Genomic DNA, 17188 nt, shown 5'->3' with positions numbered 1-17188 from the left:
TATGTTTAGCTTGTTCTTGTCATTTGAGGAAGCGCGCTTTACCCAACGATCACAATATTAGTCTGGCTCATGGTTGCAGGCCCGTACAGGAAGGCAGTTTGAAGCCAGCTGGGGTTTAGGGGTAGATATCCAGAAATTACACACATAAATGGAAATTAGAGTCGGATCTGATATCGAGTGGTATTGATGAAACTTCCTAGAGCTGCAGGTGACTCATCTCCGCCGGCTATGCTGCAAGCCTCGGTGAGCTGATTCAGGAAATTTTTGCAGATGGATCGGAATCAGAAGCAGACTCTTCTTTTTATTGGGAATCGCCATATTAATTGCCACAGAGCACATGTCTGTTGGTATTGTAATTAATGTGCCGATAGTCGCAAGTTTCATCGCCGCCGATATCACCCGATTTCGGAGTTGCGTACGCTCCCCATAAGCCTCAAGAAGCCAGAAGCGCCGGCCCGAAGACGAGGGAGCTTATTCACAGAAGGAATCCAACTCGAGACTAGGCCTGCATGCTCGAGAGTAGTAGTTCATGATCACTTGCGAGCAGATGGAGCACTTTAAGCCCCCATACATCATTTGAAGGCATGTAGATAATAACGCCGGCCATACGAACAAGTTTATGAGCCAATTCCCGCTACAAAGGCAGCTCAGCTGAAACTCCCGATTTGCCGCGTCTGATGAAAGCAACCGTGTCAAAAGCGCTTCAAACTTTAGGTCGTAGGGCGTATGACTTGACAGGAAGAAGGTCGAAAGACTTTGGGAAGCCAGTCTGTATTTCAGACTTCAGAATTTGCATCCCGGCGGCAGCGAACAGCTGCTTGAACTTGGCATCCGCTCTCGTCACGCTGCTGTCCTCGTCGTCATACATATCTTTGTTCTGAGGATCAGTGGACAAATTCTCCTTGAAAACCAGAAGGCCGTTTTCCGCCAACGAAGACCGGCACCGAACTATGTAGTCAACCACCTGGGCATCTGTTAAATGGCCCACGCACCACTGCGTCCAGATCAAGTCGTATTTCTTCTCCGGATGCCAGCCCTCCAAGCCGACGGTGTAGATGTCACCAATAATACCCTCTTGCTTAAGCTTACTATCTTTCAAGACCTGGGTAAACTTTTCGACTGGCTCAACGGCGTCCACCACTTCGCAGACATGGCTTAGAAACCCTTCTGTCACGCGGCCCACGCCGGCGCCACAGTCTGCGCCCAACTTGAATTTCTCCTTTCCAGAAAGGGATGGGACCAGGCGACGAACCTTCGTCAAGAAGTTCTTCGACCCTTGGAGATCAATTCGTGTGTACCAAGGGTATTCGCCGAGCTCGCCGAGCATTGTGCTGTGGGTGCTTGGCTTACTGCTCCAGTACTCAATAGACGCAGCATGATTGATGTTCGAGTCCGCAGGAGCAGGATCTTGCGACGAGCTTGCTTTCTCAGTCTCAGATTTGATTGTACTCGAAGACATGTTCGGGCTGTTCGATAGTGTTAAAATGTCCAAATTGGGCAAGCTTGACGCGGTTTCAAATAAGCTGTGGTTACGGATCCCGGCGAATCCTTCCACCGAGTGTTTTAGCCTGCCCCACCTTCGACAATCACCGAAAGTATTTACATGAGTAATGCATGAACTCAGTGCCAATTGTTAGCCTATCTCCAATAAGCGTGTTTCACTGTATGTGTAAACTTTGCTAGATTCACACGGAAGAAAGCAGCCATACTACACACTGGGAGAGCATACAAGACTCGATCTTGAATGAATGAGGAGAAGCAAGTTTATTAGGTCAATTATAAGGGGGAATTCACCCATTCCTCGATACGTTGTGCCACACAGTGCCTCGACCTTTTGCCAATGCGAACTGATACTTGATTGTATCCCGCTTTTGATCGGGTAACTAGGGTCATGCAATGCTACTAAGAGTAACGAACAAGAAGATTAGCCCAAAAAGCGAAAGCTTGCGGCTGCAAATCTTATTTTCAGTCATTCGGACTGATTCCGTTTGCATGGTGCTCCTTCTTGTGAAGATATTCCAAGAATATCAGACTTTAAGTTCCTCCCCAAGAGCAACTATTGCGAGGTCTTTCATGCCCTTTAAATGCACGGAATGTGCGCCAAGCTTTCTATTATTACCACTCCACGTGACAAGCCTCCCCCGGTGCTAGCTGCTTTGACCTCGAATGATACTTCTACCATTATTGTTATATACACCTTTCCTTTTGTACCTTCTCTCGCCATACGTATTTTCGGACTCTTAGGGATTCCAGGGTATACAGAGGGAGAAAAAATGGGGCTCAGTTGCTGTTGGCCTACCGGAAAGTCAAGGCGTTCATCAACCCAACCGAACATCGTAAGGACCCTACATGCAATTCCTCGGTCAATTTTTGAAAATGTTAAAATACAAAGCATCGAGCATCCACTGGCAGCAGGTTGAAATGTCTATACTCTGCACCGCTCCCAAAGGCTGAGTATGAGGGTCCAATCGAGCTACCCCGCTAATTTACGGACTCGACGGGCTTCAAGCATTGTCGCGATTCATGGTCTTGGGGGGCACAGGGAAAAATCGTGGACGGCAAGCAACGGAGTGAACTGGCTTCAGAGCTTGATCCCGACCGACTTCCCCGACATAAGAGTTTACGTTTGGGGCTACGATGCGTCTCCCAAAGAGGATAATCAAGAATCTATGCAAGAAGTATCGGAAACATTGATAAACGACTTACACGAAAGCAGGAAGGAAGAGAACGTCAGTATAAAGCGAACTACTTGAATACTAGGCTGTGAATTGATATTGATAGCCAGATGCCCGACCTTCCCATCATATTCATCGGCCATAGTTTAGGAGGGAATGTGGTCAAAAGTGTACGATAACGCCTACCGAAGTAATGGGTGCCTTTGCTGACAATAACCGAGGCTTTGGTTTATTCGGCACAAAGAACTGACCCTAGAGAACGCATATTCAAATCAACTCGCGCTGTCTTTTCGTTGGATGCCACAGAGCTCGGCCCTGTCACTATTGGCTTGAAAAACTACCTGGTTAGCGCCGAGGGCTCGGCGCTCGCGGATAGCGACACATACAAAGAGGCCCAGTGGACTTTAGAAACCCTCGAAAAGTATCACTCGCTTGCGAAGCATATACACACAGTTTACCTTTCCGGCCCACGAAAAATAAAAGACCTGCAAGCCTATATTCAGGGCACAGACTCGGAGGTGAGCGTAAAGACTACAACAGAGAACTCACCATCTGACCCAAATAGGCACCATGTTCCTTCATATCTGTCAACGCTAGCCACGGTGATATGTGCAAGTTTGAATCAGCGTCAAGCCCCGGATATTCGCAGCTGCAGGATACTATCAATCAGATCTTGACGGGACACAGTTGAGTCAAGTAGCGAATTATACACAGCTTGAAGTATAAAGCCACGGCCGTCTAAGCAGCTTGCACATGAAAAAAAAAGGAAAAGACGAAGAAATCTGTAATAATTAAGATACCGCCGATTATTTTGATTAGACCCCCAACCTCTAGAAGACTCCCGAGGGTAATTGTCAAGGCCCCAGCCCCTTGGGAGATCAGCTCTGCTTCTACTTCGCCCTTCAGTTTGGCAGATTAAGACATGTCCCGGATGTAGCAGGGCTGGGTCGACTTCCGGTGCCTCCGTAGGGTATCCCCAATCCAGCTTCTGAGGGGGTATCCGCCACTTGTCCTCGTGACTGGATAGAGGTACGATTGCATGGAGATTTCCAAGGAGATGGATCTCGCTACAGCTCGGGCAGCGATGTTGGACTTCGTCTTTGCCCGCTACTCAGATTTGCACCGGCACCGGATCTGTGATCACAGATGGTTTATCCAGGAACGAAGGGTTGAGATCGTAATCTTCGATCGTAATGTGCTCGTCTATTCTTGAGATCTTATGCAATGCGGGTGAATCGCTCACATTCAGTGCGAACAGCTCTGGCCTTGTCTGGTTGTCTGTGACGCAAATCTCCTCGAACGCCTTCGGGGCGACGAGCGCAGATCCATGCCTTTGCCCCCGAGCAAGTCGCCTATGTGACGGTTGTACCTGTGCAACGCGAGGCTACAACGGGATCCATCCAGAAACTCTCCGATTGGTATTTGTCACTCTTCGACAATTTGCAGGGGTCTTCGACTTGCCTCTGTTGGAACGTCTCGATCGTTCGTTGGACCTTCCGAACGGGAACTTGAATGCGAGATAGTCACGCCTGGGTACTGAGCTTGTACATCGCAGAAGTACTGCCACAATCTATATACAAAGTCAAAGGATGCTAATCAGGAGGTTGGAAGTTGAGGTCACCTACCAATAGAGATGTTGATGTCTAGGGCCGAGGCTGTGGCGACAGATCGGGGGACCTGTTGAGCAATGGCTCATGCACGTCGGCCACCTCTGCAGAGCCACCTCTTCGGCCGGCGAAGTGTTATCTCTTAGAATGAAGCCGGTGGAGCCTGCATCACCCCTGGTTCTCTCGGAGCCATGCCGAGCAGCCCCGCTCCGGTGGGGGAAATGAGCCAACGTGCAATCTCAGAAAGTACGGCTTTGCGAATACGAATATACGCTGCGTAATCATATTTTATTGTTAGTGGTATTCCAAAGCTCCGTAAGCTGTCTATCCTTCTTCCGCCCGTCCTCAGGCTCTCCGTATCTTTTAGACATGACGTCTAGTACTTAATCCTAAGGCTCGGTGCCCAGGGGGCCGCACCGCGCCAAAGCACAAGCTGATCCTTTGTGGGAGTCCTTGATTCAGATGGCCGCCAGGGAGTGGGAGACCTTTATTCGTAACACAGAAGTGGTCAAGTGATAGTACTAGGTACATAGTAGTGAAAGTCACGCTGAGAAATGCTAGCAATATCTCCGAGTCTACATGACTTTGCAAAGGTACAGAAATACTAATCATGCGCAGCAAGTCCTCTCGCCTATTTTCCATGCGGGCCTCTCGGGTTTTTTCCGGCTGTTTCCCGGCTAATTTGTGGGGGTTTCAGGCTACAGTAAGGTTGGCCCCAGCCCGCGCCATGCGGGTCCATCCGCCAAGCTTAACCCAAAAGACGCCCTGGAAAATCATGGGGTTTTGTTCGCCAAGCGTTGCTCCTATTGTCTTTGATTTTTAAGTTGAGGGATTTAGTGCTCAGGCCTCTCCAATCTTCAGGCGTCCGTGAAATATGCGCCATCGCTGAACCCTTGCAGGATCTGATCGATCGTGGGTCTGGGATTGGTACTACCATCCTTCCCAATGCCGGCATGACATATCTCATACGCGGGTAGTACTGAAGGAACCCACGTTCTACCGCGATATTAATAGCTGAATTTTCTCCCAATCTGATTCGTTCCCATACAGCCTGGCACCCTTCGCTAAAGCAAGTGCTGAATCAGTGCCCCCCCAAACAACCCTTCATCAAGGAGTCGTATAGGGGGAATGTCTCCCTTTCCACTAGGCGCTGAATCGTCACTTGCCGCGGGGTGGAGATCTTATGGCCATGGGTAATATAGAACAAAATCCTCAAGCCGTGCAGATCATACAAGCCTCTGATAAACATAATGCATCTCTAATGCGACGTCCATTTGGGGCGTTGTTGAGGCTGCCAGCGATTCCCCGCTGCGAAACCGTTTCCTTCATTTGAACCCCGAACACCGGTAGTGGCGAGAATCGTTGCAAAAGTACGATTCTTTGCATAAAACACTCGGAGCCTTTGTGCTATGCAGATTTCGCGGGCATTACTACCTTGGACGTTGAACCGTCCGTGCACACTGTACGACAGGCCCTTTCCGATTAGGTTAAGGGCAAGTTCCACGAAGTAACTAGGCCAGCGGTGCCTTTTCTCTGATTGGCTTCGCACCAGCCAGACCGACCACGGACTGGTCGATCACATCAATCTAAATCCGCCTCTTGTAACGGGACAAGAGTGGAAGAACGGCACGCCTGTCCCGAGAAGTTGACCGGGCAAGAGGCCTTCAGAGCACCCTGACTTTAATATTTATATACTGTAACATTTCTCAGCTGTTGGGTCGGCGTGTTGGGGAGCTCGGTTAGTGTTACATTGATATATCAAGCCAACAAGCCAACATTCGAATATTGCGAAAATGGTGCCTCAACCCTCCAAAGCCGGTGCCCTTGACGACACCGCTCTGCTCCTAGGAGTCGGGGCTGTCGCTGTAAGTAGATCGCCATTGGTATGGACCGGAACGCAGCTAATGGAGCACAGCTTCTGGCATATCCTTTTTGGATGATCATATACAACCTTTACCTCAGTCCTCTTTCAAAATACCCCGGGCCAAAGCTAGCGGCAATCTCCGATATGCCGTATGTATCCTGGACAGTGAGGGGAGTCTTGGCTCTCAAACTGAAAGATCTCCATGAGCAATACGGGGATGTGGTTCGAGCGGGACCACGACGACTGGTCTATCGAAATGCCCAGGCATGGCGGGATATCTACGGCCACCGCAAGTCAGGCGCAGGGTCGTTCATGAAGGACCCCGAGTTTTATACCGTCGGGCCCTATGGGCCAAACATCATCAACTCCAACGATGCAGATCATTCGAGACAACGGAGGCTTTTCTCCCATGCGTTCTCCGAAAAAGCGCTGAGAGACCAGGAAGGCTTGATCCAGTCATACGTGGATTTGTTAATCCGCTGTCTAGACGACGAAATATCCGAATCACGAGCAACCACCGAGATGACCAAGTGGCTCAACTTCACCACCTTTGATATCATCGGTGACTTGGTCTTCGGTGACCCTTTTGACTGCTTGAAAAACAAGACCTACCATTTTTGGGTCACTTTGGCCTTCACTAGTGTGAAAGCCGGCTCTTTTCGAGTGGTAGCTGCGATCTACCCCTTCTTGCTACCTTTCATGAAGCTGCTCACCCAAGGGGACCTCCTGAAGAGACGAGACGAGTTTTTCGGATTGTCCAAGGAGAAAATGCAACGCCGACTCAACACTAAGACTCCTAGGCCTGATTTCATGGCTCATGTCCTTCGCCACACCGGTGATAAGGCCATGACCGAACGGGAAATGGACGCCAACGCATCGGTCCTGATTATTGCGGGCAGTGAAACGACCGCCACTCTGCTTTCTGGCTTCGTATACTATGTCACGACGCATCCTGACGTATACCAGAAAGTCGTCAGCGAAGTGCGAGGGTCACTCAAGTCCTATGAGGATATTAGTTTCCAAAACATCAACAGCCTGACCTACCTGCTTGCAACCTTGGAGGAATCGCTGCGGATGTACCCTCCTGTCCCTGGATTGTTACCGCGAGTTGTGCCCAAGGGTGGCGCCCTCATTAATGGGCAGTTTGTCCCGGAGGGGGTCTCGGTCGCGGGGGCCCATTTTTCGACTTACCGTTCCGCGTCTCACTTTGCTGATGCGGAGTCTTTTATCCCCGAGCGATGGCTTCCTGACCGCGAGCAGAAATTCGAATCTGATCAACGAGATGTCCTTCATCCGTTCTCGCTGGGTCCCCGGAATTGCCTCGGCAAGAAGTAAGTCTTTCGATTTGTTCACCATGGACGGTCTCTTTAACTGATGGTCTCTTTATAGCCTTGCGTACGCCGAAATGAAGCTCATCGCTGCTAAGCTTCTATGGAGCTTCGACCTCACGTTAGATAAAAGCTCCATTGGATGGGATGGTCAGCAGTCTTGGAACATCTGGGAAAAGAAGCCTCTGATGGTGAAGCTGGAGCGGGTCCAGCGCTAGGAGCTAGGCAGGCTTGGGTCTATAGGAACCATTTGTATTTCAGAATGAGATGAGATTGCATGAAATTGCCCTTCTGAGCTTTCTATCAGCCGTGACATGGTTCTCCAGTCCTGTGATGCAGATTTCAATCCACCAAGATACTCCGTGATCATTGATAATGAGCTCGTTCTGCTCGGAGTGAACGAAGTGATCTGCACCGTGGATGTTTTTCAATTGGCCTCGGGTACACGAGAAGCAATACACCGCAAATACTCCGGAAAACCCAGTCTTATACTTCCACAATCACCAACATCTGTACCTTAATGAGATGTAGCTTGCCTCTGTAATAGAGGAATCTCTTCTCGGAGGAAAGACCCAGTGACAGGAACGGGCCCGCTGCTAGTAGTCACATCATGCCAGTACTCCTTGTACTACTCAGCCATTTGTTCTGAACCATTTCCATCGTGTTGGGATGTTTTCTCTCGACATCTTCATGGAATATACGGATGATTTCGAGGGTTGCTTGCGACTCCGATAAGCCATTGATAAGACCGCGTTATCCGTGATTCACGTTGACTCACGAGCCATTGGCGAGGAAACGCATAAAGAATCGACGCATCGTAACCCTCGTAAATCCAGAATATAAAGATCCAGATACTCATATCCGGAATTCGTAGCCTACCTCACCCAAGTATAACCCACATATACGCCCACCATGTCTCCCTCCGATCCAACCTTCTCGAAATACACCACTGGCCAAGCCCAAAAGTATGCCAAGGAACGAACCTCGTATGCGGATGAACTATACCGTCTTGTGATCGAGCGTCATGTCAGAACTGGAGGCGCACTGAATGTGCTCGCCGATATAGGCTGTGGCCCAGGGAACGCCACCCGTGACCTGGCACACTCGTTCGACACTGCAATCGGTCTTGATCCGGGGACGGAAATGATCAATACAGCTCGCCGGCTCGGTGGATCGACCTCATCTGGGAAGCCTATTCAGTACATTGTATGTGGTGCAGAACACATCTCGCGGGTATTGGAAGAGAGTTGCCCAGGTGTTAAAGGGCACGGGGTAGATCTATTGACGGCTGCCATGGCGGTATGTTTCCTGGTCTTTTGCATATGGCCTGATAGGTCTGGACTGTTAGACTAATCGTATTCAGGCTCATTGGTTTGATATGCCCAAGTTCTGGGTAGAGGCAGCACGGGTCCTTCGACCTGGCGGCACAGTGGCGTTGTGGACTTGCGCCTCTCTGTATTGCCGTGCGTGGAGAGAATGAATTGAGAGGAGCCAGAGCTAACAAACCTCCAGATCCATCCACCCCTAACGCGGCAGAAGTTCAAAAAGCATTCTTCCGTCTCAGAAAGAGAGACTCTCGCCCCGTATGAACTGCCGCCTAATCGACTCTCTCGTGATTTGTATGAAAACCTGGGTCTTCCTTGGCACACAGGCGACGGTGCTCCAGTTTCGCACTGCTTCCCCCAGGGCGAGTTTGAACGGCACGAATGGGACCGGGATGGCGTTCTCAGCAACGGCCGTTCGTTCTTCATGGGCTCGGAGCGAACAACTGTCGACGAGCTTGCTTCGGGATTGGAAACGGCCAGCATGGTGACTCGCTGGCGGGAGGCTCATCCAGATTCCACGGCCAATGACTGCGTGCGGCAATTCGCTTTGGATGTGAAAGAGGCACTGGGTGTGACGGAGGGTGAGAATCCGTCGCTTACGGTGGGCAATGCAACAGTTCTACTCATTTTCAAACGAAGATAACATGGAGATTGTTCTTCAATGATTTTTAGGTAGTAGTATTTTTCTACTTGTCCTCGTAACTCTAGTAATCATTGCAAAACACTGCAAGGGAGATTCCTACCAGGAGCCTTCATAATTGACGCGCATAAGACTAAATACAACCTTACAGCCAAAACAGACCCGAAACAGCCTAGCCACGAAGTCAGTCATCACATGCTGGCTCTGTCCAGAAACGAGTATACCCGCCATGTCTGACATGGAGCATCCGATATTCACACCAGTCGAATGGTCGCGGCAAGCGAAGCTGCTTTCCCTTAATTCAATAAGTTACCAAATGAGGATGCCGTCCTAATTTCTCCATCCTATAGGCTTCCATGACGGCAGTGACATTCGCGAGGCTGTGGCGGCCTCGTCTTGCCGTCTGGAATTAGAAGCAAAGAGTAGTCCATGGTGAGCTCCTTCTTCACTTCTTTGTATGTCTTGAATTGCGTGTCCATCTGTTTCTCGCCAAGGCTCAGACCTGATGTTATCTCCACTAACGTGTCTTCTGGGCATATTGGAAGGGCCATGCCATCCTTTTGGTGGTTTGCTAGGCATATTTGGTTTTTGGACGGGTTAAGACAAGTCGTATCGTGCAGGTCTTTTTAGGGCTTGCGAAGCCGATGTCCATCAGATTGGTAATTTCAAGTTGTCTTGGACGCTCAGATCAAACCCGCCGGGAAGGCGCGGCTAGGAGCTCTGCTGGGTGGAGGGATAATGTCTTCTGTTGTCCTCGTTACTCTCCTTTCTTTACGTGGAGCTCAGCCAACCGGGAGAAAATATCTAAATAGAAATTGAGCAGTCGCTTGAGGTCGAAAGACTGTTGACAAGATGTGCGGCATAGAGAGCGCGGGCAAAGAGAAAACAAAGCTCTTTCTAATAGGCATCTTTTTGCTGCCTTTGAGGCACAAGCCTAAGCAAACCACGTTTGGTTGATGCCACAGAACAGCTCGCTCTTAAAATTATTCCTAGTAGTACGATTGAGGCAGAGTAGTACGATTGTAATAAATGGGATATCATGAGGTAGGTCTCGAGGCTCCAGCTCCCATTAGCCATGATTTATATTGCTTTGACTATAATGAGAATTGAGCAATTTGTGCTTTGATTAGATGCTAGGTATTCAAAGTGAAAACACATGGATAGCACAATTCGGAGCCCATTATTGCTCCAAGCGAAGGTAAGCAAAGCGAGAACCTTTCGCGTACTGACCGCCAAAAATCAGAGGATCTTGACCACGTCATCAGAAATCTGAACCGAGGCAGTATACATCGCTCGTCCAGAACCAACACCATCACTGCTAATCCAAGCAGCAAACACGATCTTTGTGCCGTCGGCGCTAAAGTCAAGTCCCCCAGGAGCAGTCAGGGTTCCCACATTGCTCGGGTCCCCAGTAACGAGCAACGGCGCATTGGGGGTATGGGCCTTGGCATATGGGCCCGTGATAGAAGTTGCAGTTGCATAGCTGGAGTCGTATGTGGTCTGGTCAAAGATGCTGGAGGAAAACGATAGGTAGTAAATCCCGTCGACATTAACAAGGCTGGGAGCTTCGATATTGCCACCATCGCCGTCGTCATGGTCGAGGATCTGTACAGGGTCACCGCTGGGAGTCACGGCATCGGACTCCATGGCTTGCAGCATGATTGGAGTGGGACTGTTGTTTCCAAGATTGCTGCCGTCGACCTTGTAGACGACATAGTACTGGTCACCATCGATGAAGCCAGCTGCATCAATTGCTCCTCCTTGGGAGAGTGGGCAGGCGAGGACGTTCTCTTCCGGGGTATAGGGGCCGGTGATTGTCGTCGAAGTGGCGGCACCAACGCAGTGTTTCCCAGTATCGCTGCTGGAGACCGCAGCGAAATACATGACGTATGTTCCGTCAGCCTGGATCATGGCAAAAGAAATGGTCAGCATGGAGGATTAGATACCGGTTGGGGGCTTATGGCAAAGAGTCCTACCCTTTGGATCACATCAGGAGCCCATATTTGGGGTCGGCCACCTTGCGACCCAACCCACGATGGAAACGGCCCAGGCAGGGCGTCAGTTCCCTCCAGAAGAGTCCAAGAAGAGAAGTCCGGCGAGCTAGCTACCTGGGCATTTACATCTCCACTAGCTGTAGAAAAAGCATAGTATCCATTGTCGGTCTGGATCACACAAGGGTCTGGGAAGTCCACGTTGAGAGCAAGCACGGCTTCTGCAGCAGCAAGCCGGCCCAGGAATAGTAGAGGAGCTAAGGCGAGTGGAATATACGATAGCATTTTGACGGCGTTAGCTCTAAACTAGGATTGAATGTGAAGATGTTTTGGTGAGGTTCATGTGGGACTTGTTGGGCGCCTCGATTCATTATATACTACTAGTACACCAAAGTCCCATTAGTAGATAGCCCGAGTCCATAGCAGCACGGCCAATACTACGAGACGCGGAGAACACATTCGATCTAGGCCGTGACTCCGACAAGATCTACGGATCTCAGATGACTTTCTGGTTGTGCTAGATTCCGGATGGGTCCAACGCGGTGCTGCTAAGTTTCGCCCCCATGCTGAAATTAGGTCAGGCAACCCACGATCAAGCTGGAAGGAACCACTCAAGGTCGTTCTATTTGAGGACAATGCCTAGCTCTAGAAGGAATCGACAAGCGTTTGCAAGCTTTCCGAAATTTGGGCGGCCTAAGTGAGCATCCAAAAATAAAGCACACGAGGTCGTTGCGGAAGGATCCGACGGACGTGCTCGTATACCTCGTATGAGGTAGATTCTTTTCTGGTTTTAGCCTGAATACAACCTACAGGCCTCCGAGTTGTCATTATGATCAACGCAACATAGCCGAGGCTTGAATAGGCCAGGAAAAGAATCGGAGGGGTGCATTTTGCTGATTTCCTGTCAAGGCTGAACCTCGGCCTTGAACGAACACTTGCCAGTGATGGAGATTTGGAATGCTTTGAGTATGTGAAGCTAATTAGAAAAAGCAGCGGTGTAGACTCGGAGTATGAATATTAGTAGCAAGTTCTAACAGCAAGTGAATTGAAGTCTTTGATTCCTCTCCCAAGAACGCTAACCCTGGTGGTGGTATGCTGCTGGATCAATCGCCTGGCTACAGCATACATCGTGAGGCTGGCCTACTCGAGGGGATTTTTTTATATGCCCGGGAGCCTACGTATGGATGAGAGGTAACTTTTTTATGTCCATTTCATCATAACTAGGCACCGCATCTGAAGATACGGCTTCATAAACCCAGGCGAGTATGACCCGGGGGGTTCTTCTTGACATGTATTTTCTTGTTCCGACTCTCTTCCAAGTCTCCATTCCAGTCTGCTTTCATGCAGCTCCTGCAATGCTCTTCCTCCACCACCTGCTCTATCTGAACGCGGATAGATCGACTTCAATCTTTGCTTTTGGGGGCCCCTAATAGGTGACTGTGCGGGCGTTGCGAGCAGCCACCATGGAATCAGAATGCAAAGAAAACGCTGTCTCCACGCTTCTCGCGAGGGAAAATGGAGTGCGAATGGGAGGAAATAAAACGATATAAGGGGAGAACCAAAAGATAAGAGTCCGTAAAATCGGACAAAGAATTGGGACATAAGAAACATAACGGCGGAAATTTTGCGGGAATAGTTCACTTCATGCATCGTTTCTCAATCGGTAACCCTTATGCGCGGGTCTCCTCGGCAGCACTACCCCGGTCCTGGCGTTGACGGCCACCCTTGCCACCGCGCTGGTTGCGCTGGTTGCCCTCGCCCGCGCCAGCAGCGTCACCGCCGCCAAGAGTAAGCTGTGCGGTTGCCAATCGGTTAGACAGCTCCATCTGTGTGCGGATGGTGTTGGCAAGGTAGGAGACCACGAGGACGTCCTGGATGTGGTTGTGGCTGTGATAGAGATTAGTATCTTCGAATCATGCGAAAGATGGGGGGAATTGAAGAAACATACAAGTCCTTCTCGATTTCGACGGGATCCACCTTGGGAGCTAGAGCAAGCGCGTTCAGCAAGAACTGACCCATGGCGGTCGAAGCGGGAGCCTCCTCATCGATAACAGACTCCACATAGCGTGATACCCGGTCGATCATGGACAGAACCTCCTCAATGGCACGCTCCAGAGCCTCGATGTCGGTGGCGATGTTAGTGCTGCGATCTTCCGCATCCTTGGCGTTCGCGATGGCCTCGAGACCGCTCTTGTCGGCCTCGCCGTATCGGAGCTCATAAGGGACGGGGATAAAGGCAGCGCTGTCGGCAGCCCGCTCAGCGGTGACACCAACAGGGGCGGAGATATAGGCACGGGTCTCGAGGTCCTTGCCGGCTTCGGTAGAGACGGTCAAGTGGACGGCGGGGTGAGGCCAGGTCCCGTCACCCTGGCCGCTGTAGAAGTTCTGGATCAAGGCGGAGAAAGTGTTGAGCTCGGAGGCGGTGGCGTACCAGCCGACCAGTACTTCGCGGGGGTTGGCCTTCAAGTGTAGCGCCAACATTTGCTTGTGATATTCCATGTCCACCTCGACCTGGTCCTCGGCCTCGGAGTGGCCCACGGCGAACGCGCATCGCACCTCCACCTCGCCTCCATCTTCCGATCGGGTTCCTAGCAGAGTTCCAATGACACGTTCCTGGTCAGCATTACGGCGGAGAGAGTGGTCGAGGATCGAGAAAATGGCCTGAATTTTTCCGGATGTCAGGTGCTGCCTCGCAGTTTTACCCAGGGTTAGTAGCGTACCTGCGGCTGAATTACGACGTTAAGAGGGGCGGTGGTGGGAGCGGTTCCCATGGACACTGGGCCCAGGGGGCGGGCAAGGTGAAGGAAGGAGTCTTCAGCCATGGTGGAGAGGATGAGTTTGGGGGGGGAAGGTTGAAGATGCTTCTCACCAAAGGCCTTCGAGGAGTCTTCGGAGGGACAATTTTTCCTTTCGCGGTGGAGTGCGCCGTAGGTTGCTCCGGGATTCTTTGTGTGTGGGAATTTTCGCGCTAAGATAAGATAAGCAAATGGTGCTCTTCCCGAAGAGAAAAAAAAAAGAGCACGACCACCTCCAAAACTCCGCATTTTCCGTCTACAGATGGCTCCACCAAGAGGACGAGGAGGACAACCAGGCCGGGGCCGTGGTCGAGGCTCTGGTCGTGGTCGCGGAGGCCGTAATGGCTTCAGTTCCTCACGGTTGCAGGAAATTGAGTAAGTACGAACTGTTGAATCTATGCCATTTGGCTAGAGCTGACTCGGAGATAGATCTGAAGGGTCTTCGGAGAACGAATCAGGTGATGAGCAAATGGACGAGGGTATGGATGAACCGATGATGGATGAAGGTTCGTCTAGCAGTGAGGACGAGGAGGAAGAGAATACTGCGCGCCCATACAATGAGCTGCTTCAATTGCTCCATGCAAACGATGAACCCAAAGGACCTGCTCGTAAAAGGAGGAAGGTCGAACCTGAAGAGAAGGAGACAAAAGGTGCTCAGGCAGCTACAGTTGAGGAGCCCGAGGACGACGAAGATATACTGGGAGACTCGGGCTCGGAAAATGAAGCGTCTAGTACACCATCCGACGACGAAGAAGAGGACGTCGAGGAGGGGAATGACGAGGAGGATGCTGTAGGCGCCTTCGATAAGCACTTCGACCTCGGCGAAGGAATCGAACTCACGAAGCAAATCAACGAAATCGATGCGAACAATTGGGCGTCTACAAAGAAGGAACTGGATGGGCTCCGGCTAGTGCACTCCCGCCCGGCGACGGGCGAAAGCAACGCATCGATCTTACCAGCAATGAAGACAACGGCCAATTTGAAGGTACCACAAATTTCCTCCTACGAGGATTTGAATAGGTTGCTAATCTCGAAAAACTTCAGATCAAAAACAAACTCAAGCCCCGCGCTGAACAGTACCTTCCAACTATCAATGGGCCTGCCCAACATGTTGCACCTTACGTATTCGATTACCAGGATGTGCTTTACACTGCCAGAACAACACCGACAGCAAAAGCCATGCACGATGTCATGGCTCTCCATATAGTGAACCATCTCCTCAAGACCCGCGATCAAGTTCTAAAAAAACAATGCCCGCCTGGCCAAAGACCCAGACGCAGACATTGAGTGCCGGGACCAGGGATTCACTCGCCCCAAGGTACTATATATTCTTCCAACTCGCCAGGCTTGCGTGAGAGCGGTCAATTCAATCACCCGCTTCTACCAGGTGGAGCAACAAGAGAACAAGAAGCGATTCCTTGACACTTTCTCTTCCCCCCGAGGACGATACCTGGGCCGGCAAGGCAGAGGACGCGCGCGAACTCTTCGGAGGGAATAATGACGACATGTTCCGCCTGGGCCTTAAATTTACTCGCAAAACCGTGAAGTATTTCTCCCAGTTTTACAGCTCGGACATTATCCTAGCGAGTCCTCTTGGACTGAGGACCATCATGGATCAAGCTGAGTAAGTGCATACATATCAGACGTCTACCCCACTGGTACTAACTATCAAAAAGTGCCAAGAAAAGAGACCAGGACTTCTTGTCATCTATTGAAGTCGTGATTGTCGATCATGCAGACGCTCTCATAATGCAAAATTGGGACCATGTCTCGTACATTTTCCAGCACCTCAACATGCAGCCCAAACAGGCCCACGGCTGCGACTTCAGCCGAGTCCGCAACTGGTACTTGGACAATCAGGCTCGACATGTCCGCCAGACCATTGTGCTCGCCTCCTTCCTTACTCCGGAGATTAACTCGCTATTCTCTACCCACATGCAAAACGCCGCAGGCCGCGTCAAAATTACTCCGACATATGCGGGGGCCATCACCGAGCTCCCTTTACCGGTATCTGTTAAGCAGACGTTCTCCCGTATCGACAGCGTCTCTCCCGCCAAAGACCCAGACGCAAGGTTCAAGCACTTCACCAGCACCGTGCTGTCGTCTCTCGTCAAGAACATCGAGAGTCGCGGAAAGGGAAGTACCGGTACCCTTGTTTTCATCCCCTCGTACCTCGATTTTGTCCGTGTCCGAAACCACTTTGCCACCTCGAATCAGACCTCGAACATCTCGTTCGGCGCGATTTCCGAATACACGGAGACCCGTGAGATGTCACGCGCGCGCAGTCATTTCATGACTGGCCGACACTCCGTGTTGCTATACACTGAGCGAGCCCACCATTTCCGTCGCTACCAGATCCGCGGTGTGAAGCGAGTTATTATGTACGGTCTGCCGGAGAACCCGACCTTCTACGGGGATATTGTCGGATTCCTCGGTCTGGACCCGGCCGCAGTGGTGGAAGCTGCCGAGGGTGGTGTTCGTGCACTCTTCTCGAAATGGGATGCGCTGAAGCTGGAACGTGTTGTCGGCACTCAGCGGATTGGCAATATGTTAAGAGACAAAGGGGGTGACACCTTTACTTTCACCTAGCTGTATCACTGCCATGGCCGGGGACGGGCAAAAAAAACCCAATCCTTCGCCCGTTCCTCCGATGAGTTTTAAAGCAATTTTTTTTGCCTCTTATACCCTAGTTTTGACATGAAAGCGAAAAAGTTCATTTTTCCGTCAGCGATTCTCGAGTGACCAAGAACGCAGGCCTGGTTTCAAATTATACAAGTGCATCTCCAGTAGCGCTTTTCTGCACTCTGAGAAAATTTCTGCTCCGTTCAGTTATAGACCAAGAGGCAGCCGTTTTATGTAGACCATTACGGTTATGATCGTCAAAGTTACGATCTCACCGGGCTAGTGCACAGAAACTAAGAAATCTTGACGGGCCACGCTGACAGCGTTCGGTATTTCCACCT

General features: G+C 50.7%; 6 protein-coding genes across 6 annotated transcripts; 3 read left to right on the top strand and 3 right to left on the bottom strand.

The window, feature by feature from the left end:
- Positions 1-703: 703 nt before the first annotated feature.
- On the bottom strand, positions 704-1459 carry N7468_000188 (N-terminal protein methyltransferase; the record flags this gene model as incomplete). Its single annotated transcript, XM_058469485.1, has 1 exon — positions 704-1459. One exon carries the CDS (start codon positions 1457-1459, stop codon positions 704-706), a length of 756 nt encoding a protein of 251 aa, XP_058335516.1.
- A 4616-nt stretch (positions 1460-6075) lies between these two features.
- On the top strand, positions 6076-7692 carry N7468_000187 (cytochrome P450; the record flags this gene model as incomplete). The annotated part of the gene is made up of 3 exons (XM_058469484.1): positions 6076-6147; positions 6198-7477; positions 7536-7692. The coding sequence occupies 3 exons, from the start codon at positions 6076-6078 to the stop codon at positions 7690-7692; spliced, it is 1509 nt and encodes a 502-aa protein (XP_058335515.1).
- Positions 7693-8386: 694 nt separating this feature from the next.
- N7468_000186 (class I SAM-dependent methyltransferase) lies at positions 8387-9442 on the top strand (the record flags this gene model as incomplete). Its single annotated transcript, XM_058469483.1, has 3 exons — positions 8387-8773; positions 8838-8882; positions 8987-9442. The coding sequence occupies 3 exons, from the start codon at positions 8387-8389 to the stop codon at positions 9440-9442; spliced, it is 888 nt and encodes a 295-aa protein (XP_058335514.1).
- A 1236-nt stretch (positions 9443-10678) lies between these two features.
- On the bottom strand, positions 10679-11715 carry N7468_000185 (glycoside hydrolase family 43 protein; the record flags this gene model as incomplete). Its single annotated transcript, XM_058469482.1, has 2 exons — positions 10679-11341; positions 11416-11715. 2 exons carry the CDS (start codon positions 11713-11715, stop codon positions 10679-10681), a joined length of 963 nt encoding a protein of 320 aa, XP_058335513.1.
- Positions 11716-13100: 1385 nt separating this feature from the next.
- On the bottom strand, positions 13101-14252 carry N7468_000184 (eukaryotic translation initiation factor 3 subunit F; the record flags this gene model as incomplete). Its single annotated transcript, XM_058469481.1, has 3 exons — positions 13101-13317; positions 13379-14091; positions 14151-14252. 3 exons carry the CDS (start codon positions 14250-14252, stop codon positions 13101-13103), a joined length of 1032 nt encoding a protein of 343 aa, XP_058335512.1.
- A 235-nt stretch (positions 14253-14487) lies between these two features.
- N7468_000183 (UTP25 family protein) lies at positions 14488-16814 on the top strand (the record flags this gene model as incomplete). Its single annotated transcript, XM_058469480.1, has 6 exons — positions 14488-14600; positions 14655-15210; positions 15270-15431; positions 15494-15543; positions 15613-15849; positions 15902-16814. 6 exons carry the CDS (start codon positions 14488-14490, stop codon positions 16812-16814), a joined length of 2031 nt encoding a protein of 676 aa, XP_058335511.1.
- Between the last annotated feature and the right edge of the window lie 374 nt (positions 16815-17188).

The sequence above is a fragment of the Penicillium chermesinum genome, assembly GCF_028974085.1.
Source record: "Penicillium chermesinum strain IBT 19713 chromosome Unknown utg000001l:1.0-1975020.0:1.0-1976611.0, whole genome shotgun sequence".
Classification (NCBI taxonomy): domain Eukaryota; kingdom Fungi; phylum Ascomycota; class Eurotiomycetes; order Eurotiales; family Aspergillaceae; genus Penicillium; species Penicillium chermesinum.
This window is presented reverse-complemented; position numbering and strand designations above follow the sequence as displayed.